This window comes from Myripristis murdjan, chromosome 19, assembly GCF_902150065.1.
Source record: "Myripristis murdjan chromosome 19, fMyrMur1.1, whole genome shotgun sequence".
Taxonomy (NCBI): Eukaryota; Metazoa; Chordata; class Actinopteri; order Holocentriformes; family Holocentridae; genus Myripristis; species Myripristis murdjan.
The window spans coordinates 4512560-4538785 of record NC_043998.1 but is presented as its reverse complement, the minus strand read 5'-3'; the positions used below and the strand labels follow the sequence as shown (position 1 = coordinate 4538785).

Here is a 26226-nt window from a genome sequence, read left to right as displayed (position 1 = left end):
CACACAAACACGTTTTGAGAATATCTTTGAGATGTAATATGTTACAATATGCTGTTAAACTTGATAACAGGTGTCCATCTGTCTTCCATACCTGTTAACTGTTAAACTGGAGACAATCCCAGCATACATGGGGCAGAGGACTGGGAAAGAGCCTGGTCACACACACAAACACACTCAAATTCACACCTAAGAGCACTCTGGAGTCACCAGTTCACCTGTGGGAGGAAACCACACAAGCAAGCTCCACACAGATTCAAACCCTCAACCCTCTTGCTGTGAGGTGACAGCAACAACCGTGCCGCCCCTGACAACAGACATTTTCAATTTAAGCTGATTTTATTCACATTACGGTACAATTTTCCCCATCACACCCTGTAATTTGTCTGCAGCAGGTGGGTCTACAATGGCTGCTACCTAAAGAAAGCATGGAACGTCTGTGCCAAACCCACAATTGACAATAATTGACAAACATTATAATAGCATATAACTAAAGTATAACAGTAAATAATACAGGCCCTGTGGAGTTTGGAGGTAAGTGAGACATTCAAGTTTATTAAGAAAAAAACAAAGGACAGGAGGCGCAAACTAGTACAAATGAAAAACAGCAAACCTCCAGGCACTGATTGATAGAGTGAGAAAGATAGAGAAGCAAAAGGAGAGAGAGAGAGGGAGAGGGAGAGGGAGAGGGAGAGCGAGTGATTTCTGGCATTATGAGACTGCAGCAGGTCTAGCCTGAGCTCAAAGTCTTACAAGTAGAAACACGTGGACAAGGCCAGGCAGATGCTACGTGTTGCTGGCTGTAGCTCAGAGGCTTGCTGGGGAATGCATCGCACAGTTTAGGTCCTTTTAGCTGCCGTTCAAGCTGTGCCAGGTCTTGATGCTGCAGTGTAAACCAAGCAAGGCTGCTCTCTCCAAAGCTCATTTGTAGATACCAGGTTCTGATGCATGATTTACTGCACATCTCTTTGATGCTGTAGAAACCGGCCTGATGAAAATAGTGCAAATGCAGACTGATTGCAGTTTCCAAATGCAGACTGACTGCAGACTTACTGACTTTGCTGCATTTTCTAGTGAAGTGACCCCATTACAGATCAAGTCCCCGTGAGCATGTTTCGATTGAGCTGTTACTCTCTTCTTTGCCTGTTATGAGAGTCCACAACACTTTTAACAAACACGTGGCCCGTCCAACATCAAACGGTGAGCTTCCGTTCGTAAATGCTTCTCCAAGGGAGATCTTATTAGGTTTCATTGTGGGAAACAGTCACACCATTCTCATTAAAAAGTAGGGGGGAAAAGCTGTAGCTGTTGCCGAGATGACGTTTTGCCCCCACAACCTGTTAGATCTTAAATCGATACCTCCACAACCTGCCAAAGACAAACTTGGAATTTCCTTCCCCAAGTTGGCAAGGCTCCTTCCACTGTTGTGATATAAAGATTACCTGACATGAATTGATTTCTAGCGATTGCCTGTGTTGGCAAAGAAATGATTGACGTTTCTGTGCCGATACACAAAAGCTTATTTTAAATACCTGCAGGAAAACAAGTAGCCAAAGGCAGGCAGAATGAAATTCAAATACAGTTGAAACTCCATAATCTCACACAGAATGCTTCCACCCAAACCACCAGTCTGAACTCTGAGAGACGCACCACAGAAATATATTATAGATTGCAGCAACCCGAGTCCCAAGGCAAACACCAGAAAATTACCAGTTCTATTTAAACACTGTCCTGTGAGCTTCTGCTTCGTTTTCACTCATGGAAAGTCATTCCAGCTGCACGAGTATTGTCCCAAAGACACGCAGATTCCTTCCACTCGACCATTCATCACATCAAATTTATTGCAAGTGCATTTTACAGAAGTGTTACAATACGCTTTATATTCAACACAATCAAGAATGATCATAAAACCACATCCATCAATCCATCCATTTAAAATCAAGCAACACATGTAACAACAGGATTGTGCTAAAGAATAGGAGTTTACAATCACTGTTACTACTCAGATTGCTTCTTATCAACTGGGCTTCCCCTCTGGCAAACACCAGATTTCTGCAAAACAGGACATCCCCATCTTCATTTCATGGTTTTCAAGATTCAAAATCACTGATATACTGTGATATATGGTCACTCTTCTACCCGTGTCTTTCTTTCTTACAAATAAATAAGAGTCAAGGGAAATGAGTGTGCCTTGTCCTGAAGCCTCCTGACTTTGTGCCCTCGGCGGCAAGTTGTGGCATTGTACATAACTTTATTGACGTGTTTTGTCTGCACCGTAAACAATGAGATGACACTAATCACCACATAAGTCATCAGTGACTGCTGAATTTGTAACAATTTGAAGACAATCAATCAGTAAGAAAGTGCTTGAAAGTGTGGTTAAAAAATGTTTGAATCACAAAGATCATCCTGGAACAAAATGAAAAAACCAAAATAGATCATGTTAGATGCAAAAATATAATATACAGGAAATACTGGCATATAAAACGTGGAAGCAGCAGTGAGTGTATGTCTGTTATGTAGTCTAAATGTGAGGTACCACTGTTACTGACTATGTAACAGCTTCTTCACTCAAGGAATGCAATGCAAACATGCAAACAGATTGCAAAAGCTGTTACAAAAGTGCATGTGCCATAAAAATGGATAAACCCTGGTGCACTGCAACCCCCTGTAGAGAACAAGGGGGGAAAATTAAAGAGGCATTGAAGTGGAGATTGACAGCTGTCCGACTGTTGATGGCAGCTGTTGGAGAAGTCGCCCAGCTTTCATTAGACTAAGAACAGATGCGGAAAAAATACCTGCTTAACATAGACAAAATCATTAACCACATAGCCAGCTTCCTCGGAAACTATTAATTTTCCCTGCAGCTGAAGCCACACCATAAAAACTGATACAAGTCTTAGCTAACCTGATGCTTTAGGTAACAGCCGCCCTCAGACGTAGAGGTGCAGCTTATGTCATCAGACTCACAGAGAAAACATATTTCAAACATATTTCAAATATCCACTCCAAAATGACTTTATTCACTTTCACTTGTCCTTCTACATCAGCAGCCTGACATACCGCCACAGTTTGTTCGTTTGCTCCTATAAAAACATAAAACACTTCATATCTCTCATTGTTGTCAACCTGTGAAGACAGGACAAGTTCACTGGGCCGAGTGTCAAAGAAAGACAAACGAAGAGAATAAATGAAAGGTCAGACTGGGCCAGAGTTGTCGAAGCTGCAACGTGTCCACAGTGTAACCAGAGTGCTTTGTGGACATGCCAATTTTTTTTTCCTCTCTCTCTCTCTCTCTCTCTCTCTCTCTCTCTCTCACTGTCTAACATCATACAGATAGGAGGGCCAAACCTGATTTAGAAAATGTGGATTATGTATGTAATGTCACTGCCGTCAGTATAGGATTTTTGTGCATGCTATTAAACTCATTTTGTTCCATTTGGATCATTTGGGATGACTGAAATAAGGTCAAAAGTCCATAATGGGAACAGTGTCAATTGTGCTTATCTCAGCACACTGTATGTATAAGAGAGGGTAAGAAGTGGTACAGAAAGGGTTGAAATGTCTAATAAATGAAGAAAATATAAAAGCATGATGTACATTTTACCATGCTTTATGGTTCAGGCTTGAGGAAGTAAACTTAAATTTCATCATCAACATACTGGATGTACTGCACACAGCATTACTGTAAGGCAAAGTGTGGATCCCACAGGTGCAGGTGCTTGATACTGACCAGGTAGTCAGGCCCAGAGCTAAACCAATTTACTGTATTTATGGTTTTGATATGATCATACCACCTAGAGGACCGTCACCAAAGAACGTCTGTATGGGATAGACATATTCTTTATTTCTCACATAAAGTAACACATTTGGATTAACTAGATGTTAAAAGTGGATCTGCATTTACAGATAATATACATTTTAATCTCCATCTGGTTTGCATATCCATGCCTTTGCATTAACTGACACTATAGTACAACATCCATGGTCTGAACTCTTGTTATTTCTTAGAATATCTGTGAAATGAGCTTTAAAACAAGCCCAGCCTCTTGCACAGCCAAAATCAAACTAGTCATCTACTGGGAATACAACATACAGATTGTACAGTAAGATTAATGAAAAGATACAAATGATCTGCAACCTAAAATAAAACCATTCCACGTCCAAACTACTCAAAATCAGCACTGTGCCTCATGCTGGATGCTCTGAAGACAGAGCACCCCATCCAAAGTTTCAGTTAAGAAAATCCATCGAAATCCGGAAGATGACAGAAAGTGTCTAAGCGGAGCAGGACCGACGCGCTAGTGATGACTGCACTTCCACGTTTAAGCTGAAACGTGAACTTGTTTGATATGTTTTAAGACGGCCCCTCTGAGTGATGAAGGAGGGACTCTGTGACTTGAACATGTACAAGTTATCCTGTGCGCCCAGGACCTCCCCAAAAGCTTTGGCATATAAAAGCCAAGCTTACCCATTTGTTTAGGCAGTAGGGAGTTTCTGCTAGGGTCTGGATTGGAGTTACACAGACCGGACCCTAACTTGTATGAGAGGTGTCTGAGGAGAAAAACAGGATTCCCCTTGCCTCAAAGAGTCTACATGTCTAATATTTAGACATGTTCAGCTTTGTGGATATTCGGTTAGCGCTGTTGCTCAGCGCAACGGTGCTTTTGGCGAGAGGTCAAGGCGAGGATGATAGTAAGTATCACTTTCAAACATTGATTAGAGTTGTTTTGGGACAGAGGCACCTTCAACATCTGGAGAGCCCGCAAGGATGCTGAGCTGTTTTCTGTTGTGTTTGGAAGTGATCCTGCTCTGCGGGAGACCTGACTCCAAGTACTGGGCAATGATGGTGAAAAAATGTTACACAGTGGTGCGTTTTGGTGATTTTGGAGATCTGGAAGTGGATAGAGCTTTATAGAACGGGATTAATGCGGTTTGTCTCACTGGCGTGCAAATACATGTTCAGTGCGTCCTCCAAAGGAGCGCAAATGTGTTTCCCAGAGCCAGGGAAGTTCTAGCAGCTGCACAATCTTTGATGCGCAATGACAGGACATTGAGTTCATTTGGAGTTGAGGCAGAATACAAGCATATACGTACTATTGCAAACTGTCAGTTGCTTTGATGACAGCTTAATTAGATGGATTTTAGTTTGCAAAGCATTTTTTTATCACTAACTTTGGAAAAAGGTTAATCATGAGTCAGGGATATGTCAAAGGCTTAAGACTAGCATTTAGATGTTCCAGCAGTAACTCCATAAACGCATCAGACGTGAACAGACAAGGTACATGGGGAAGCAAAAAAAAAAAAAGATAATTTTAGTATTTTCCACGCAAACTTTTCAAACAAACAAAACAAAACAAAACAAAAAAAACCCCTACATGAACAAGTTACACTTAATAAATCAAAATTTATTTCCAGTTTGTGTAGACTTGGAATAGATTATTGGAATAAGTTATGAGGACAATGGAAAATTGCTGAACTATTACGTCGCCTGAAATTGTCTAGACGTCAATTAATCACCGTACAGAGAAGGGTGTGTGGAGGAGCCTTTTCTACGTTAATGGCGCCTCTCCGTGGCAAGTACCGGAGCTGCACATGCTGACTCCAAATGCTCCAAATCCTCCCACTGCTCTAAGGCCCAACCCACAAAAAAGCCTAAACTGTGATGAAACCCCTCTATCTAACGCTCTTCACCAGTAATTTTCCGGAAAAAAAAAATTCTTCATCAAAGCTGTGCAGAAATTTGGGATTGTGGTTGGTGATGCCTCCTATCTGGCAGGGAAGTGTCTGATCTAATACACTGCAGGCCCAGATAATGAAGAGCTCATCGCTGTTTTATTATAGCCTGTTGGCACAGTGGAGCTTCAAAAGGTCGATTCCTTTTCATGAGTTGTTCTTGCCATCAAACATTCAAGCCTTCCTAAGACTTTGGCACACTGGCATAGCCTGTTTACTGTTTATGTTGGTATATCCAATTGAAGTAATGACTTGCTGAGATGCTCAACCTGGTTATTTTTGACTAAACGTCCTAAAGGCTTTGTGCTACTGACTGGACAAGTTGGTTGGCTCAGGGTCTAACAGTTGTGAGAGCAAAAGTGAAAGAGCTAGTGATAAGATGGGTGTTGTGTGGTATTTTTCCTTTAATTCCTTTAATTTCCTTTAAGGCCCTGGTAAATGCCTAGGCCCACTTAGTGATACACACCTGTGCATACATAGCCCAGGGTAAACAAGACCCTACCTACAGGCCACACTGACGGCCTGAGTCACTTAAAGGATCCACTAAGATACACTCTTTATTGGTTGAACCATTTTTGAGACAAATATCCTAGATGTCAGCTCCCAGATGGGACTTTTATCTAATGTCATCAAGCTCACCTTGACTTTCTCTTCCCAGGCACATTTGGCAGCTGCACATTGGACGGACAGTTGTACAACGACAGGGATGTATGGAAACCAGAGCCCTGCCAGATCTGCGTGTGCGACAGCGGAACCATCATGTGCGACGAAGTAGTTTGCGAGGACACCTCCCAGTGCGCTGATCCCATCATCCCCGATGGAGAGTGCTGCCCTATCTGCCCTGACATCGATGGTACTCTACCTTGATCCTCCTCACCTTTTCTTTGTGGTTCAATTAGTATTTTGGCGCCACCTAGTGCCTCCCAGTTCATTTGAGGCACCTCATTTTTGACTATGGGGCTTGCTGACCAGATATGGACTGAAGGCCCTAAGCCTGCGGCCTGCTTAAGGATTTTATTTCAGAAAAGCATCCCTTTGGATTTACTCTCTGTTCAGTTCTTCCTTTGTATTTTTATCCATTTAAAGACGGATTACAACTACTTTTTGGCGAAGTTCCGCATTGAATATGTAATCTCCCAATGCGCCTACCTGTAGGATTACACCGCAGGGTGCAACAGGGTTTATGCAAAATGTTACATTTCTCCCAAAGCAGATATTATTATAGATTCACATCAAAATACTCATGCTTTTCAACAATCCAAGTGAAATATTACATGTTTTAAGTTGTCCTGACCTCCAACTTGGCCCTGTTAAGGATCTGTAGCTGTGATGTGTGACGCCGGACCTGGCAAAAACATACAGGCCTACCCTGTCACCTGCTAGATTTACACTGTTATGTAAATGTCAGATGTTATGATTTGTTTTTCATGAAAATAGGTCAAAGGGTGCTGACATTTTCTTTTTCTCCACTCATTCTGTAGGACCCCAGATGCCAGAGGTATTTTACTTTTTAACTTTAATGTGAATGGATATTTGTGTGTGAGTGTATGAGTATTTATTTTAATTCATATGTTGATTAGTTGTGTGGGTGTGTGTTTCAAAAGAATCCCTTTTTAGAGACACCATTTGGTTTAATTTGTAATGACATCTGCATGTGTATCTTGAGCCCATATCCTGGGTGACACACTTTGCATAACATAAGTGGGTTTTTTTAGAATATGAAGGAGTCACTGCAGGAAACCCTAACTTTCTTTTTCTGCCTGTTTATAGGGCCCTGGAGATGTTGGTGACAAGGGTGACAGGGTAGGTTCCAGTTGACTTCAGCTTCACTCACGTGTCAAGGAATATCATACTTTCTATCGAGTTTACACAATAAGATGGAGGTACAAAATGACTGTGGACAAGAAAGCCTGTTATATATGGCTAAACAGGATTATTTCACACTTGAGTCAAGTTGTTTGTATTGAGTCCAAACATTCACAGCACAATGTTTCTCTGTTTTGTGGTTGATTGTGTAGTTTTCACCAATGCTCATAGTGGCTCATGCTGTTGATTTAGATGTAAGATTTCAGTAAAAATGTGCACATGTTCTTGATCATGGAAATTGCCCAATCTTTTTAAGTGCAGCAGAGTTTTTGTTTCCTGACTAAATATATGAAAATGTACACAGCTACACTAAAAAAACTAATTTCAATCTTGATAAAATCTACAACATAACTGATCCAATGACCTTTGGTGTATGTCAAAAGGTCATCAGGTCATTAAAAGTTCAAAGGTCACATAACAAATATCTGCTGGCTGATAAATGAAGAATTAATGTAAGCCACAATATGTAACTAACAAGTAGTATGCAAGCTCAAATTGAAAATGAACTTATTTAATGCTTTTTGAAATCTTTTATTATTCAAAATAAGCCTTTTTTTGGTCAACTATAAGGACAAATCAACACGAGAACATGATGTAAAATTCTTTAAAATACCAGAGTAAAGGAAAGGGGCTATATAAATAAATAACATCACAAAATATACCATATAGTCACTGTCACTACTGGCTCATTTGTCTATCCAGTTTGTCAATATTGATCATTATTACAACTAACATGGCACTATTAGTTGTACTATGAGCCATAATGTTTCCTGTAGGACAGATTAGCCTTTAAAACAAATAGATTAACAGTATAATGAATAATAAAACAATGACCGTGTCTGTCTGTTATTTTCTGCAGGGCCTTCCCGGTCCTCCTGGCAATGATGGAATCCCCGGCCAGCCTGGTCTCCCTGGACCCCCTGGCCCTCCTGGACCCCCTGGCCTTGGTGGAGTAAGTACCTCCATGTCAAAACATCCAGGAAGTAAAGCACTGCTGTCACAGTCAGGGATTTTGACTGGTGTTTGACCCATTTTAGGCTGGGTTTGGGTTAATCCACATGCATGAAAGTAAACCCTTATTTCTACCAGATAATTTGACATAACAGACAGTTTAGGGAAAAGATGGGCAGGCAAAGCTTTGAGCTAGAGGGGAACAACAAGAGAGTCCCCTCTGTGTTTGTTTCAGCACTGGGACTGCGGACAGCTCCCTTTGCCCTCAGGTTTAGACCTGAGGAAATAGAACTGCACTGACTCACAAGCCTGTTTTTCATTCATTAAAACTCTCAGAATATTGTTAAGTGTTAAGTGTTGATCAAGCATCGCTGTCTCTGTTCCTTGAATTAGTGCCCTTAAATGAGAGGCAAACTGAGCATTTACACCCTTTTAAGACGTTAAAGTCCTCTAGTAAATCTGTGCTACATCTGAGCCACTTGATATGATCCTTCCTTCTGTAAGTTTAATTAAAAAAAGCTGTAGACCATTCAGGCAACACTGTGAAAATGTCCCCACTAAATGCGCTGACTTTCTAAATGTGCCAAGTTACAGTCAGTAAAGGGGCGTCTTAGGTGTCCCATGTGATGTTTATTTGCGACATCACCCCAGGAAAAGTCACTTCATGTTGTCTTAATTATCTTTCTCTACTGCCTGGTCTGTTATTGATCTACAAAACACTGTAAAACAAAGTTTCAGCTGAAAGCAAAGGTCATTGACTAATTGATTTCTCCTTCCTTTACAGAACTTCTCTCCTCAAATGAGCTATGTTGACCCATCCAAATCAAGCGGCCCAGCCGTCCCCGGACCAATGGTATGAATGCTTTGCTCTATTTTGACCCTCAGGGATTTAATAAACTGAGAACACACAACGTTTATCACCACAAATGCAAAAATAACACTGTATTGTAGATGCAGCATTTGTCCCGATGTGGATAGACAATTAGTGTGGTATGGATGTGTATATCCATCCAAAACACTGCAATATACTTCGATGTCTTTGCAAAGTGAGACAGCAGAAATTAAGATAATTCAGTAGTAAGTCATCAAGTGTTTGTCAGGCGATAACTGCCCTTTTAACACACCACTATCCAAGCTAATGCCTGCACTCCAGTTTTGTGTAGCTCCTGATAGCACTTGGTGATATTAAGTGTGTCTCATCTCACACATAAATGAGGATAATCTAATACCTTGTTTCTGATCTTGGTCAACAGGGTCCTATGGGTCCCCGTGGTCCTCCTGGCCCCCCTGGATCCTCCGTAAGTATTCCTTTATCAGTAACATGACAGCTCATCTGCTCATTTAGAGTTTTCACAGCTTATTTGTTGTTAAGAGTTGATGTAGAATACCTAATACGCTGTGCATGATGTTTCAAATCAGAGGTTTTGGCTGAAATGTCTTCACAGGGGCATTTTTTTCTTGTATCCAATAGATGAAATCACATACATACATGCACATTAAAGATGATGTTGCACTGATTTTCTCTCTTTCTCTCATCGTCCTTCAGGGTCCTCAGGGTTTCACTGGCCCCCCAGGAGAGCCTGGTGAGCCTGGAGCTTCTGTGAGTATACAAAGTTTTCTACTAAATGCACATTTTGCATGATTTGATTATGATAAGGACGCGAGGTTTGTGTGAAAAGGTCAGCTGTTTTGACCTTACCAAAGATGCAAAATAGTCATCCAGTCTGAATGGTGTTAAAATTTATTAAGGCACCCAGAGACTTTCATTAATTTTCATTAATAAGATGCAATTTGATTTATTTAGTTGTACTTCCTTATTGGTAGCAGCTGTGACACTGTACTTCCTGTCCCTCCTGTTTCACTTCCTGTAGTAGTCACTGACCCACTGACACACATCTGCACACATCATCTGTTGTCAGTGATCACACACACACATACACACACACACACACACACACACACACACACACACACACACACACACACTGACAAAGACACACCCAGGCGCACAGCAGTACATATTCACACGCATGCACTCAGAATATTAACACTGATTTTTTTACTAATCCAGTCATTTATTGCTCTCAATAGGGTGCCATGGGTCCTCGCGGTCCTGCTGGCCCCCCTGGAAAGAACGGAGATGATGTAAGTGATCGGCTGATTTTTTTCCCCACTGCATGTTCCTCTTTTTGATGCCATCCTTTGAATCTGCTGAGAGTTATCCAGTACAAAATGAATAGCTCAACTCAATACACAGTTTCAGTACGTCTGTATTCATACTTTATATAAGCACACAGCCAAAAATCGAGTCACACTTCCCAGCACTTCACACACAGCAGAGTGTATGCACAGAGGAATGTATATGGCCTGTATGTTATCTGGCCATTGCAGCTATTTCAGTGTATTTTGTTCAGCCTAAACTCATCTTCTGCAGTGTAGAAGATGTAAAGAGGCAAAAAAAAAAATCCCAAAAAAAATATATGCTACAATGTGATTTCTTATTATTTGTAAGGTGCCTGTCGGGCAGAGTTTGTGACAGTGGCTATGCGTCCACACACTGATGTGTTTGTGCTCATCTTTCTGTGTGTCTCTTATAGGGTGAGCCCGGCAAGGCTGGTCGCCCCGGAGAGCGTGGACCCGCTGGCCCTCAGGTGAGTGATGCTCCATAGAGGATGAAGGTCAACAAAAGGTCAGCCAAAAATGGATGTTAATATGGGCCTGATTGTGACCTGACCTCGGTCACTCACACACACACACACACACACAGTCCTGATTCTGTTTCCTGTATACTGCAGGGAACTCCCCCATAACTCAGTTTACTATTGGGTAGTGTATTACAAGAAGCATTAAGATATTATTTCTGAACAAAAGTTAATGAAATATCTCTTGTTTGTCCTCCTCTCCTGCAGGGAGCTCGTGGATTCCCCGGAACCCCTGGACTGCCCGGCATCAAGGGACACAGAGTGAGTGCGGAGGAGATTTCGGCGCCAACATAACCATTTTCAAATGATGCGTTGTTGCTGTGTCATCTGACCTTGCAATTGATTTTGCCCTTAGGGTTTCAGCGGTCTGGATGGAGCTAAGGGAGACACTGGAGCAGCTGGCCTCAAGGTAAAACAGCAACACTCTTGTATATACGCTTGTTGCCGATGCAGGGATCTCGACATCAGCAGTTCCAGGCAGTAAAATGGGACTTAGTCATCGCTGAGAATATTTTGTATTGTATCAGTCGGCTACAGTCATTCTTAAGTCTTTTTTAGCTATTTTTTTCTCATGTTTTTGTCTACAGGGAGATGCTGGTGTCCCTGGTGAGAATGGTGCCTCTGGTATCATGGTGAGTTTTTTTTTTTTTTCTTTTTTTATCATCAAATTTGACATAAACATCACTCTAACGGTGAACTACCCATTTGTGCTAAAACTAACATGTTAATTGACTTATATCTCAAATGTAAGCACTTCATCAAGATAATATCCTTCTCTTTTTAACTCTCCCCCAGGGTCCTCGTGGTCTTCCTGGTGAGAGAGGCCGCCCCGGACCTTCTGGCCCTGCTGTAAGCACTAAAATTGAACTTTTTCCTATATAAACCTGTTTAGTAAACCATAACACCTTAGATTGGTTAAACTGCTCAATCACTTGATATTTTTTTAAGCTGCTAATAATATATTCTGATGTCCTACTTCATACTGTATTCATTTTGAAAACATTAATTTGATCCAATATCTTTATCCTCTGCAGGGTGCTCGCGGTAACGATGGCAACACTGGTGCTGCTGGACCCCCTGTAAGTATTATTTTTTATTCAGCTGCATGTTTACACCAGCTACGTAAAATTTTTCAGTGACAACAACCTTAAATGCTATAGCTAACTCTGTGATACTTTCGGTATGAAACACACTCTATGAATGGAAAGGTTCACTGTTGTCATGCAGTCAAATATCTGGATTTCTCTGTGCCATATCATCAATCTCAGCCCAAACTTTTGTTAACAACTTGTATCTTTATCTCCCAGGGACCCACTGGACCTGCTGGTCCCCCTGGATTCCCTGGTGGTGCTGGAGCTAAGGTAAGTCTCCCAATACACAAGCCATTTCCACATCCATCCAAGGTGATCATAGCTGATCCACCTACCAAGCAATTAGGCTGTCCAAATTGCTTGATAGGTGTTGATGCATCTTTACATAAACCTCAACTGTACCTCTTTGCTTTACTCTGAATGCCCATCTTGACTAGTTGTTGTGTTTGTTTTATTCTGTACCTTAACAACCCTTTCAAACTGCGGTTGCTATCTAATAGTTCAACAAAGCGTCACCTTGATAGCTTGAGAGACCTTACAAAGGATCACAGTTTTTTGTTCTAGTGCCAAACCCCCTGTGTTATCCATCTGACCCTCCAGAGAGCATCAGGCTCACTCTGAGGTTTTTCATGTTTCTCTTGATTGCTGCACTTGATCAATTGCCCGACCATCACCCCAATCTTTGGCATTAGTTTGAAGACTGAAGACAGTTGCACTGTGTACCATTTCGGGTCAGTGCCACCTTCCCTGGATTATGGGATTTCAACAGCATACTCAGGATCAGCAGTAACACCACAAATTCCACTTGGATGAAATGAATGAACGGCCACTTCTCCACTCCACTCTACTCTCCACTACTAGCCAGCATATTGCAAAACTGAAAAGGTGCTTCTTGCCCCAGCAAGTAGCCACCAGATGGCATTGGTACACCTCTGATGATGCCCTGCCTCTGCCGCCCCCCTCCCCCGTGGTAGTGAAGCACTTGTAACTGTCAGCCATGGCGCTATTGCAATATCCTGTAACACTCACCTATTATAATTATAAATACTTCTCACATGTTTTAATAAGCCTACAGGAGGAAACAATTTACCTCCTTTTGTAGTCCACTCTGCCTTTTGCAAAGACAGAGGACTGAATTTGAAAGGAGGGCTGAAAGGAGTGACCCTCTGATTTCCACTTCCTCATTATACCAGTACAAGGTTTTATGCTTTTAAAAATTGTGGTAGAAGATATTCAGTCCCTCATTTTCTCAAATTAATGTGAACTTACCCATGTGCACTGAGAGATATTCTCTACAACCGTTTACTGTTATATCAGATAATCTGTTATATATCAAATTATATCAGATGTAAACAATCTCAGTCTCATTTTGCATGCCTAGATGGACTACGTTTTTATTTTATATATATATTGTTTGTTCATTTTTTGATTAACTAACATGTGCACACATATAAAACATGATATTGACTTGCAGTTTTCCATGATTGAGACTAAGAGCAGCTGTTTGCTTCCCATCACAGGGAGAGACTGGTGTTCAGGGAGCCCGTGGATCTGAGGGACCACAGGGAGCCCGTGGTGAGCCTGGTAACCCTGGACCTGCTGGACCCACTGGTCCTGCTGTGAGTATACACTGGTTTTGTTTTTAGTTGCTCTCATTCGTCTTTTTTTTTTACACAGTGTCACATCTCTCCTAAACTGCGCTTGTTCCGGCAAGGAAACAATAAGCATCCTAAATGCAATAAGATAAAAGTTCCTTTGTATTTACAGTTCATGGTTATGATTTTTAGCTGTTTTACTCTGTAATGTCTGAATCCAGACGCTGAAATGTTTCTGTATTCTTCCTTTCACAACAGGGTAACCCTGGATCTGATGGCGCACCTGGTGCCAAGGGATCTCCTGTAAGTATCATGTATTTCGATCCATTTATTACACTTGCAGCTACAAACCTTGTGCATGAAGTGATGTGACATCCACTTCTGCGTTCCTCAGGGTGCTGCTGGTATTGCTGGTGCTCCTGGTTTCCCTGGAGCTCGTGGTCCTGCTGGAGCTCAGGGAGCTGTTGGCGCCCCTGGACCCAAGGGTAACAATGTGAGTAGACAGTCAGTGAAAATGTCATTTGTGTGAACTTCATGAGCCTTAATATTAATCATATTGTTCTTCTGAGCTAAAGACCAGGGATTGACCAAAGTGAATTTGTTTGTGTGCGTCTTTCTGCTAACAGGGTGACGTCGGTACCCCCGGTTCTAAGGGAGAGCCTGGTGCCAAGGGAGAGCCTGTAAGTTATCAAATGTATTGATCCTGTGTTGTCCAAATACATTGACCCTGTTTTATGATATTTTGTAACATGTAAGGTCTTTTTGCTGCTGTTCTAACTGACTCTTCACGCCTCCTTTTTTCTCTAGGGCCCCGCTGGAGTTCAGGGACTTCCTGGACCCTCTGGGGAGGAGGGAAAGAGAGGCGCTCGCGGAGAGCCTGGCGGTGCTGGACCTCGTGGACCCCCTGGAGAGCGTGTATGTTATTTCCTCTTACTCATCACCTACATCAGAATTAGTCACATAGTTTCTTTTGAGAGAGGGTGGGTGAGTCAAGCAGGACAGCTGTCTCAGGCACTGAGCAAAATGGAGACCAAAACAGATGCATAGAAAACAACTAAAACATGTATGATCCATCCATACCCACTTTTTGCATACCAGGGTCATGTGGTGCTGGAGCCTATCCCATAATGCACAGAAAGCAATCATGGAACGACAATTTTAAATAATAATGGGATGGGTTATGATATTTACTTTTTACTTTGCTTGTACAGCATCCACACACATAATAATGTGACCCGTGAAAGAGTTGGTTCTTCCTCAGCATCACTGATGTTAGGAAAGTAGTTCAAATTTCTAAAATGTGACACTTCACCCATTTAATTGAACTCTTGTAATCTCTGTTTTATATTGAATTCCCAGGGGGATTCACCCTGAAGGTGTGAGGTGGGTGCTTTCCACCCCAATTAGTGACATTGTTGTTGTGTTTGCCCCATTAGGGTGGCCCTGGTGCTCGTGGTTTCCCTGGTGCTGATGGAGCTGCTGGTGGTAAGGTGAGTTTGCGACTCAACCGGTGGAGTCATCTACCATGTCAGGACTAAATTTAACAAACTTTATTCCAGGCCAGTAAATCCTACGTGGATTCAAACCTATTGGACTTAATTCTACTCATAATCCGAAATCAGATGTTCATTAACATCAGAATGACTTGTACAGCCATCAGCAATCACACTTGACTTTTGATTTTCAAGTTTAAATTATTTTTTTTTAGGAAATCATAGCAGAATTGTAATGAACCATCCAATTCACCAAAAGCCATTTAGCGCATAATCTCACTTGTGACAGCACAGTATTATAGACACAAACAATCTCACCTGACTTTCCCCCATTTGTTTGACAGGGAGGCCCTGGTGAGCGTGGTGCCCCCGGCCCAATGGGAGCTCAGGGAGCCACTGGTGAGGCTGGACGCCCTGGCGAGCCTGGTGCACCTGGACTTAAGGTGAGTTTTGCAAAAGATCTCTCTTAGGTGTAACATTTTAATGCTGATGCAACATCATAGAAACTTAGTCTAACGCTGTAACATTGACTCATTGCAGCGTAATAGAGCATACAGTCAGCACCGTTAAAACAACTTGCTGTGCCATTCAAGTGTTGTTGCTCTGTTTACACACTGAATTTAATTTAATTTTTGGGCTATGTTCCCTCTTTAGGGTGTGACTGGTAGCCCTGGAAGCCCTGGTCCCGATGGCAAAGCTGGCCCCTCTGTAAGTACTGACTCACTGATAGTTTGTAATAGTGCTGTCCAGTTTTGTATTTCACCATATTTCAAAATATTTAAGATATTTTTCTCGCAATAACAACAGATTGGAAACATAATAAAGTTTCCTCACAAGAAGGGAATACATTCTCAGCTTCTTTCCTGTCCTCCAATGTTGTTTAGGGTGTCTCTGGACAAGATGGCCGCCCCGGACCTCCTGGCCCCGCTGGAGCCAGAGGACAGCCTGGAGTTATGGGATTCCCCGGACCCAAGGGAGTCGCTGTGAGTAAATACCTAAATGTCCTTCTGCCCAGTTTTATTAATTTCAAATGCCAAAATAGACTTTGCAGAGGGTGTATCCACTGAATTATAGGTATCCTCAAACTCATCAGGGGATCAATAACATCTAGCCCAGTGATTACTTTTTTTTTATCCATGAAGGTAAAATAAAATAGAAATAGTAGGGCAACATCCACTCCTCACCAAATGTGATATTTTCTTTTCCCCAGGGTGACGCTGGTAAGGCCGGTGAGAGAGGTCCTGGCGGTCCTGCTGGCCCTGTTGTAAGTACTTGCATATTTTCAAAACTAAAGCACTTAACATCTATTATTATAGGAGATATTTTACAGAGAAAATGAATATTCACAAAATGGATAAAGCAGTGTCTAACTGGGATGTGTCTGTATAATGATTTGTCTTCCTAGGGCGCCCCTGGCAAAGATGGTGACATTGGTGCTCCTGGACCTTCTGGCCCTGCTGTACGTCGCTTTTCAGAATGATTGCAGCATTACATGGCCATACTGATATTGCCATTTGTTTTTGAACATATCACGGGAGATAAGTCATATGCAGTTTCCTTATCATTCTCTTTTCTCTCTCCTGTGTAGGGATCTGCTGGTGAGAAGGGAGAGCAGGGACCCGCTGGTCCTCCTGGATTCCAGGTAGGTTTTGAGAGCATCTAAGCAGCATGAGCCCCATCTTTTACTGGGTTTATTTATTTCTTAGTTGTGTCACAATTCCATCTGTTAACCCAACATTTTCTTCCTCTTATTACTTTTGCAGGGACTGCCCGGACCCCAGGGTGCTACTGGTGAGACTGGCAAGCCTGGTGAGCAGGTAAGCGAATTGTGAATGTGCCCAATGTTATTTATACATCTAAACTTGTTGCCACTTGCAGTCAGTGCTCAGTTCACTTCAATGTGGCATATACTGCAATAAGCTGTTATAAGCTGTTCTTTTGAAATGGTCAGCTGCTTGTTCAGACATAGCATACATTTGTCAAATACATACTGCACGCAAACTCATACTTTCATCAGTGAAGTTTAATGATGTTTTCATGACTCCACTCTTGTTGTGAATCAGACTTCATGGTAACCATCTCCTCTCTCTCTCTCTCTCTCTCTCTCTCTCTCTCTCTCTCTCTCTCTCTCTCTCTCTCTCTCTCTGTTGTGCAGGGTGTTCCCGGTGAGGCTGGACCCCATGGCCCATCTGGATCCAGAGTGAGTATCTCAAAATACCCTGCTTTGGGCACAGTGTGTTAGACGCTGTTCCTCCATCCTTTAGCTGATGGTCATGGCTGATGTGTCCGTTCTCTCCTCCAGGGTGAAAGAGGATTCCCTGGTGAGCGTGGTGCCACTGGCGTCGCTGGCCCCACTGGACCCCGTGGTGCTCCTGGTCCTGCTGGTAACGATGGTGCTAAGGTTTGTTTATGAGTCTCTCCCGTATCCATGTACTCGCACACTTCCAGCTTTTGTTTTCACTGAACACCTGCCACACACACCCGCCTCATCTCCTTATGCTCAAAATAAAAGTGCATTTAGTATCTCACCTCCACGCAGATTCAGCATAAAAACAACATGTAAACAAACATAAAAACACACCTTTTCACCTCCAATGATCAGTGCTGACTTCTATTTAACATATACTTTAAAATTGCACTGTATGCATGAAGTAGGTTGTTTTGAATGGGGAATAATGCCATTATTTCCCATTGTGTGTGTGTGTGTGTGTGTGTGTGTGCAGGGAGAGCCCGGTACTGCTGGTGCCCCCGGTGGTCAGGGACCCCCAGGTATGCAGGGAATGCCCGGTGAGCGCGGTGCTGGCGGTCTGCCCGGTGTCAAGGGAGAGAAAGTGAGTATCACACCTGTCCTTTTAGTCTCCTACGGCAGCCATTTGAGCACATCCAGTTTAAGTGTTGGGTTGAGTAGGAATCATGAGATGCTTGTAAAAATGTATATACACGCATTTGTTCTGACAAAAATTTTTTTTAAGGTTTTAGGTTTAAATTTTAGGTTGTGGATAACAGGTTATGCTAATCATTATATTCTTGCACAATCAGCCGCACACTAAACATTAAACAACAGGATAGTGGGTTTTAGGAGATCACATTTTTCAAGTTAGGATAAAGTTAGAGACGTGGTTCTATATATAAACACTACTTTCTCTAAAATTACCAGTAAAAATCAAGCACATCACAAATTTCCAAACGTCGTGGCAGAAAGTTGAGAAGCTTCTGCTAACCTTTAAGAGGGTACCTTAATACTACCTTTAAGAAAAGAAAAGAAAAAACATGTATTATTCAAATATGACATTTTTTATTCTTTTATTTTTATTCTTAATTCTTACTCAAGTTTGTGTGACTGATTAGAAATAAATTAGTCTAGTAAGAGTATACACAAAAAGAGAGTACACAAAAATGCAATTAAAGAAAGCTATTTTCAATTTAAAATCAGTAAAATATTTCAGTGTATTCCACACAGTTACAAGCTAATACCCTGTTGGGGTATCTCATACATAAGCATGGGTTATGTTTATGCATATCAACAAATTCAGCATCTGATATTGGAAATAAATCTTCATCGTGTGAACTTCTGTTTCTTCTCAGGGTGAGGGTGGACCCAAGGGTCTTGATGGTGCCCCTGGCAAGGATGGCATGCGTGGAATGACTGGTGCTATTGGACCACCTGGACCTCCCGGTGGTCAGGGTGAGAAGGTAAGGCCAAACACAACTGCATTTATGCATTTGCTATCTTTATTTACTATCTGTATTCGCATATACTGTGCAGAAAAATGGAGCCATTGCTTTATTCCAGGGTCAAATCACTATAAACTGGTGCCTCATTAAATTAAATAATTTTTGAAACATTTGTATGACTGATCAAATATTTAGCTAATATTTTTTCTTCTCATTCAACTGTAGGGTGAGCCTGGAGCCCTTGGCGTTGCTGGACCCACTGGACCTCGCGGTTCCCCTGTAAGTTTGATCTCAAAAGAAACACTCCACAGATTGCTAGAAAACACAGAATACATTCAAGTGTCCTATAAAACACACTGAAAACTCTGTAGTGTACCATGAAACACTCATAGAATAGGCTTACTGGCTGCACTGTGTATTGAAACTCTTGCACACATCGATACCTGAGTGACCTGCTAAAATAAATAAAACATAAATGACAACATTACATGTAGGGCATTTGCAGTCTCTAATGTCCCTTTTCCCATAATCTAACAGGGTGAGCGTGGAGAGTCTGGCCCTCCTGGACCTGCTGGATTCGCTGGACCCCCTGTAAGAACCTCCATCGTTATATTCCATTTCAGCACATTGACATTTCTCTACAGATTTAAATGCATTAAAAGATGAAAATGCAAAGCCCTCTATCCTAATGCTAGAATTTAGGATTTAAATTTTCACAAGAAAGCACACTTTCAACATTTCCCTCTCTTGTCCTCCTTTGAATCATCCCACCACAGGGTGCTGATGGTCAGCCTGGTGCCAAGGGAGAGACTGGTGACTCTGGACCCAAGGGAGACGCTGGTGCTGCTGGCCCTGCTGGACCCGTCGGAGCTGCTGGACCTCAGGTAGGTTTCTCTGCGCTTATAAAACACACCCACATATCATCCTAATTACCACTGTTATATACTACAGCCATCATAAGCAGTCAAGTCACAGCATGTTAACCTCCACTGCTATCAATGTCTGTAATTTCACTTTGGTTGCTAGCCTTAGAAAAGATGTATTTAACATTGTAGGTCAATATGCTGATTTAATTATATGAAGCACACACATTAAAAACTTGTACCTTCATCAGTGTGACTGAACGACCCAGAGCTGATAATGAATTGGATGAATGGAAAACTTTTGATTAGGTCATGTTGTTAATATAAAGATTATACTAAATTATATTTTGATATTAAATATTCTATTTCCCGTCTAACTTGTATATTTTTGTGTCTATAGGGACCTGCTGGTCCCTCTGGACCCAAAGGTGCTCGTGGTGGTGCTGGACCCCCTGTAAGTATCACATCAACCTCCAAGCAACTCTTATGTTACCATTGAATTATGCTTACAAAAATGGTAAAAACACTGATCCTGTTTTATTTTTCATTCTGAAGTGGAGGATATCATTTCTCATTGTATTTGTGCGTGTGTGCGTGTGTGTGTATGTGCATAGGGTGCTACTGGTTTCCCCGGACCCGCTGGCAGAGTTGGACCCCCCGGCCCTGCTGTAAGTCTCCCCTCCTAATTTTCCACACACAGAGCATTTCTTTATACATCAGTTGTCAGGTCAGAATCACCAAATGCAGGGGCGACATGAAAGATCAACATGTCAGTGGTCATCATGGCCTTCATCAGTGTGACTGAACGCCAGTCAGGCTGACCTGACACCTCTGGATGTTTCCAGGGAACTGCTGGACCCGCTGGACCCACTGGACCCACTGGCAAAGAGGGACAGAGAGGAGCTCGTGGTGAGACTGGTGCTGCTGGTCGCCCTGGTGAGCCTGGTGCTGCTGGACCCCCCGGACCTTCTGGAGAGAAGGGATCTGTTGGCTCTGACGGACCTGCTGTAAGTACCCCTTCAAATTTCACTTTTTCAATAGATGCACCTAGGACGTAATATGATCATGATAGATGATAGATAGGGGAATTTATTATTTTCTGCATTACACCCTAAAATGGCTTTGTGTCAGTGGTTTTGATCACCTGCAATACAACATAGGAAACTGCTTTTTCAGCTTTTTCTGTGCCTCTATAAGAGTCACTAACTTGTGGCTGTTTGCTTGTCCCTGCGCAGGGTGCCCCTGGTATCGCTGGACCTCAGGGTATTGCTGGACAGCGTGGTATTGTAGGTCTGCCTGGACAGCGTGGAGAGCGTGGTTTCGGTGGTCTGCCCGGACCATCTGTGAGTATTCCCTGAGCGCGTGTCAGCACCATGGCTGCTGCAAAAAAATTATACCGTATAGATCAAAATGTTAAAAATCAGTATCAGAAATAGTTTGTCTTGGTGATACTGGTTAAAAAAAAAAAAAAAAAAAAAATCAACATCTTACCGCTTACTAAATTCCACATAGTGATAGAGGCTTTACAGTGAAATAGGCAATGCTAACTAGCTGAGCTCCTTAGACATAATTCTGCTATGTAGAGCAATGGACACACCAATCAAATGCACTATTTGACTGTTCTGAAAGACAGGACAGGACAGCATGGCATTAATACCATAAACACAGACATAATTTAAACAATATACCAACATTATACTCTATCCACCTTCTCAACTCTTCATGATGTCATAATTGCAAAAAACAACTATAACCAGTATTCAGTGGGGATATGGGCTTTAAAGTGCTCTACTTTCTTTTTCTTATAGCTTCCATCTTCAGCCACACCAATAACTTCTCTCTTGTATTCACTCAGGGTGAGCCTGGAAAGCAGGGACCTTCTGGACCTGTTGGTGAGCGTGGACCTCCTGGACCCATGGGACCCCCTGGACTGGCTGGTGCTCCCGGAGAGGCTGGTCGTGAAGTAAGAGGCCTCAGTCTGTTTCATACTGAACCAGCATCAGAATTACTGTTATCACAAAGTCCAGTAAAGGATGACATTGATACAGAGCTCATTCACACACTAAACTGAGACTTCACTATTATTACTGCTGTTAGCCCAAAAACTCATGAACATGTGTGTGTAGCTAATGAGGCCTTGTGCTGTTCACTTTGATGGTAAACAACTAGGCTCACCAGCTGAACATTGTGATGATTAACCAGCATCACTTTCTGTCCCACAGGGATCTGCTGGTCACGATGGTGCCCCTGGTCGTGATGGACCTCCTGGCCCCAAGGTAAACCTTCCCCTCTAGCCTTTTTTTAATTGTCATTAAGCGTGAAGAAGTAGCAGTTTGATCTCAGAGGTTAAACTTTACTCCAAAATGGCGTCCCTACTGAAACAGCATCATTCTGTGCATCATTCATGTTGTTGTGGACACAGCTTCTCAATAGAGATGTTCCCTGTTTGGCTGCTCCTGTAGGGAGACCGTGGTGAGAGTGGTGTTGCTGGACCTCCTGGTGCCCCTGGTGCTCCTGGTGCCCCTGGAGCTGTTGGCCCCTCTGGCAAATCTGGTGACCGTGGAGAGGCTGTAAGTGCATATTTTGATCTAGGTCAAAAATGTACCTTACTTATTACTATTATTATTCAGTTTATAAGAAGTTGCAATTCCTCACTTTGCATGGCTGTACATTCCTACATTTTTAAAATATCATTGTGCTCTGTGCATGGAGACTTGCTAAGATTTTTTAATTTTCTGTTTCCTTTAGGGTCCTGCCGGTCCTGCTGGCCCATCTGGTCCCGCTGGTGCCCGTGGTGCTAATGTATGTTCAACATTACATCATACACACCTTTAATATACATAACCAAAATGTTTCTTTACACAGAAACACATACACAAGCCTACCTACCCTTCTCTGAAATACTGCCACAATCTTAAACTCAATGGGACAGATGATTATGAACCTGCTATAACATGTTGACCTCCTGCTGCTGTCTATCAGGGCCCTGCTGGTGCTCGTGGAGACAAGGGAGAGGCTGGAGAGGCTGGAGAGAGAGGCCACAAGGGACACAGAGGATTCTCTGGCATGCAGGGTCTTCCCGGACCTGCTGTGAGTAACCATTTCAATCCTGCACAGGCTAAAATGGCTGGTGTATCCCAATATTCACTACACATTACCAATTATCAGGATTTTTTGGAGTAGGACCTTCAAATAATGTCTGGTTACATGTAAAAGTGGCTATTATACAAACTTCTCAGCTACATGTATAATTTGTAGTTTTGATTACCACAAAATGTATATTGTCTCTTATAAAAGGTACATTAGATGCAGGTGACTCATTGTAGTTTTGACATTATGATTTGCAAGTCAGTGATGTAATTTTTAATGTTTTAATCTTCACATCCCTCTAGGGCTCTGCTGGAGAGCAAGGACCCGCTGGTGCTTCTGGACCTGCTGGACCTAGAGTAAGTACAACTGCTTTTACAATCTGTCACATTACCACATTATCACTGATAGAAAAAATAAACTACCCCTATGGTGTGACCAGGAGAGTTTGTGTACATATATGTATATATATGTGTGTGTGTGTGTACACATCACAGTTATACAGAAATATTTGTTGTACACATACACATATGGTCTTCAGTCTGTCAATAAAGGGGAACTGTCCTGAATCCGTGTTTTACCCTTAGTAAGTAATCATGTGGCTTTTGCATCATAGGGACCTGCTGGATCTTCTGGTGCCCCTGGTAAGGATGGCATGAACGGTCTGCCTGGACCCATTGGACCCCCTGGACCTCGCGGTCGCAATGGAGAGATGGGACCTGCTGTAAGTTGCGCTGTGATCTCTTTTTCGTCACAAATATGCATAACCTCATACACATGCGTGCAGATTAGTAATGCTTTAGGTAAACGCCTGTTAACTCTAATTAGGGACCTCCCGGACCCCCTGGACCTCCCGGACCCCCTGGAGCCCCTGGCGGTGGATTTGATTTCATCAGCCAGCCTATTCAGGAGAAGGCCCCCGATCCCTTCCGTGGTGGCCACTACCGTGCTGATGACCCCAACATGATGCGCGATCGCGACATGGAGGTTGACACCACCCTGAAGACCCTGACTCAGAAGATCGAGAACCTCCGCAGCCCCGAGGGTACCCAGAAGAACCCTGCCCGCATGTGCCGTGACCTGAAGATGTGCCACCCTGAGTGGAAGAGCGGTGAGTGCAATGAGAGGCCCAGATCAGTGCAATAATACCGAACCAAGATGAAACCATGTTTGATACAAGGATGACCTAATCTTCAAACTCTCTTCAAACTGTGTTCCTGCATTTGCACAGGCATGTACTGGGTTGACCCCAACCAGGGCTCTATTCTGGATGCTGTCAAGGTTCACTGCGACATGGAGACTGGCGCCACTTGCGTCTACCCCAGCGAGTCCAGCATCCCCATGAAGAACTGGTACCTCAGCAAGAACGCCAGAGAGAAGAAGCACGTCTGGTTCAGCGAAGCCATGACTGGTGGATTCCAGGTGGGAAAACACAGCCAGAAACACTTTTGATTGGCATTATTACCATCAAAACTCCGATCAGTTCATGGACCATGATGAATTCTAAAACCTCTGCCTCCTTCTCTCCCATTTCCCATGCAGTTCCAGTATGGCACTGATGGAGCTGATACCGAGGACGTCAGCATCCAGATGACCTTCATGCGCCTGATGTCCAACCAGGCCTCTCAGAACGTCACATACCACTGCAAGAACAGCATTGCCTACATGGACTCTGCCACCGGCAACCTGAAGAAGGCCCTGATGCTCCAGGGCTCCAATGACATCGAGATCAGAGCTGAGGGCAACAGCCGCTTCACATACAGCGTCAGCGAGGATGGCTGCACGGTGAGCTATATTCCATCTCTCTTTTTCTACTTTTTTTAACCTACAGCTACCTTATATTTAAAATGACGCTGGAATTTTTAAAAAATGAAATGTGCAAAAGCAGTGTGGTAAATCACCCAGCTTTGCCTGCAAGGATGTGAGATGATTTTGTGATCTTTAGTGCACTCTACATTTTCACTTGTAACTAAAATCTCACTGTGGTGGAATTTCTCAAGCAAATTGTGAACGGTTTCTGACTTTCGCTCTCTTTTGTTTCTCTCCACAGTCACACACTGGCACATGGGGCAAGACAGTCATTGACTACAGCACATCAAAAACAACCCGCCTGCCCATCATTGACATTGCTCCTATGGATGTTGGTGCACCTGATCAGGAATTTGGCGTTGAAATTGGCCCAGTTTGCTTCTTGTAAAAAGGAAAGAAATATGGACATGAAATTGTTGTTTTTTTTCTAGCAGTCATCTCTAAATCCTTTTCTATGCATTCAAAACTCATTCGGCTGCCATTGGTCCACATGCTTAAAACCACTCTACTGAAGACAGTGTTTGTGTTTTTCCAATCCTGAGAAGCATTTTTTCGGGACTGCTACCTTCAACCGAAACCAACCACAAGGACACTTTAAAAGAATCTTTTGTTTCCACTGGCAACAAGAAAATAATATATGCTTGTGTAAAATTTCCCCCTGGAGTTTGAAAAAAACAAAAAAGATCTACACACACAATGAAACACAGGTGACGTTTGCCATTTTTTTACCACTGCAGAAGGACATTGAAAACAACAAATATGTACCATTTTCTGGTGTTAAATAAATTGTAAAAAGTGTGAAGTGTCTTCTTGTGCTGACTTCATGAAAAACACCTGAAAGTTGCTTAGATAAGCAACCATTAAAAGAGCAAGACAAAGAAAATCATCTTCATTTTGATACCTTGATGGCTACCTCATACTAGAAGTCACCCCTAATTTTTGTTAAACGCAAGGGTATATTTTACACAACAAGTCTGATAGGGGAAAACCAACAACAGTCAAAGGTGCTATTATCAATCCAATGAGGTCCAGTTATTGGTGTTTGATAGGGAAGCTATCACTATCATACTGTAACTATTGCCACTAATGCCTGCAGAACCTTTGGTGCTAGTAAATTGACTCATTGTCTTGTTGTCTATGCAGTGCAATTGTTTTCTTCAGTGTTGGTTCTCATGACAGAGGTCCTCTGAAAAGTGATCACTGCGGATGTAATGCATGCATTCATGTCTTTGTAGATAAAAGCAAGTGACTGGTTAAATATCATTTCCCTGCCCATGTGTTCAGTGTTGACCTAATGTCTGTTTGCCCTGTGGATAACTCCTCTTCACTAAAACAGCACACATCTCCCACCCTTTTGTTTA

The 26226-nt window shown here is 42.5% G+C and overlaps 1 protein-coding gene across 1 annotated transcript; it reads left to right on the top strand.

Moving 5' to 3' along the window:
- Positions 1–4467: 4467 nt before the first annotated feature.
- col1a1b (collagen, type I, alpha 1b) lies at positions 4468–25695 on the top strand. The gene is made up of 51 exons (XM_030077647.1): positions 4468–4692; positions 6392–6586; positions 7215–7231; positions 7504–7536; positions 8459–8551; positions 9335–9403; positions 9804–9848; positions 10097–10150; positions 10642–10695; positions 11148–11201; positions 11460–11513; positions 11608–11661; positions 11840–11884; positions 12048–12101; positions 12287–12331; positions 12560–12613; positions 13864–13962; positions 14197–14241; positions 14333–14431; positions 14565–14618; positions 14746–14853; positions 15375–15428; positions 15776–15874; positions 16086–16139; positions 16316–16414; positions 16642–16695; positions 16837–16890; positions 17020–17073; positions 17195–17248; positions 17587–17631; positions 17734–17832; positions 18155–18262; positions 19017–19124; positions 19332–19385; positions 19644–19697; positions 19883–19990; positions 20370–20423; positions 20584–20637; positions 20815–20976; positions 21205–21312; positions 21825–21932; positions 22192–22245; positions 22432–22539; positions 22718–22771; positions 22952–23059; positions 23362–23415; positions 23673–23780; positions 23885–24167; positions 24288–24478; positions 24599–24841; positions 25107–25695. The coding sequence occupies exons 1-51, from the start codon at positions 4611–4613 to the stop codon at positions 25251–25253; spliced, it is 4341 nt and encodes a 1446-aa protein (XP_029933507.1). The 5' UTR covers positions 4468–4610; the 3' UTR covers positions 25254–25695.
- Positions 25696–26226: the final 531 nt, after the last annotated feature.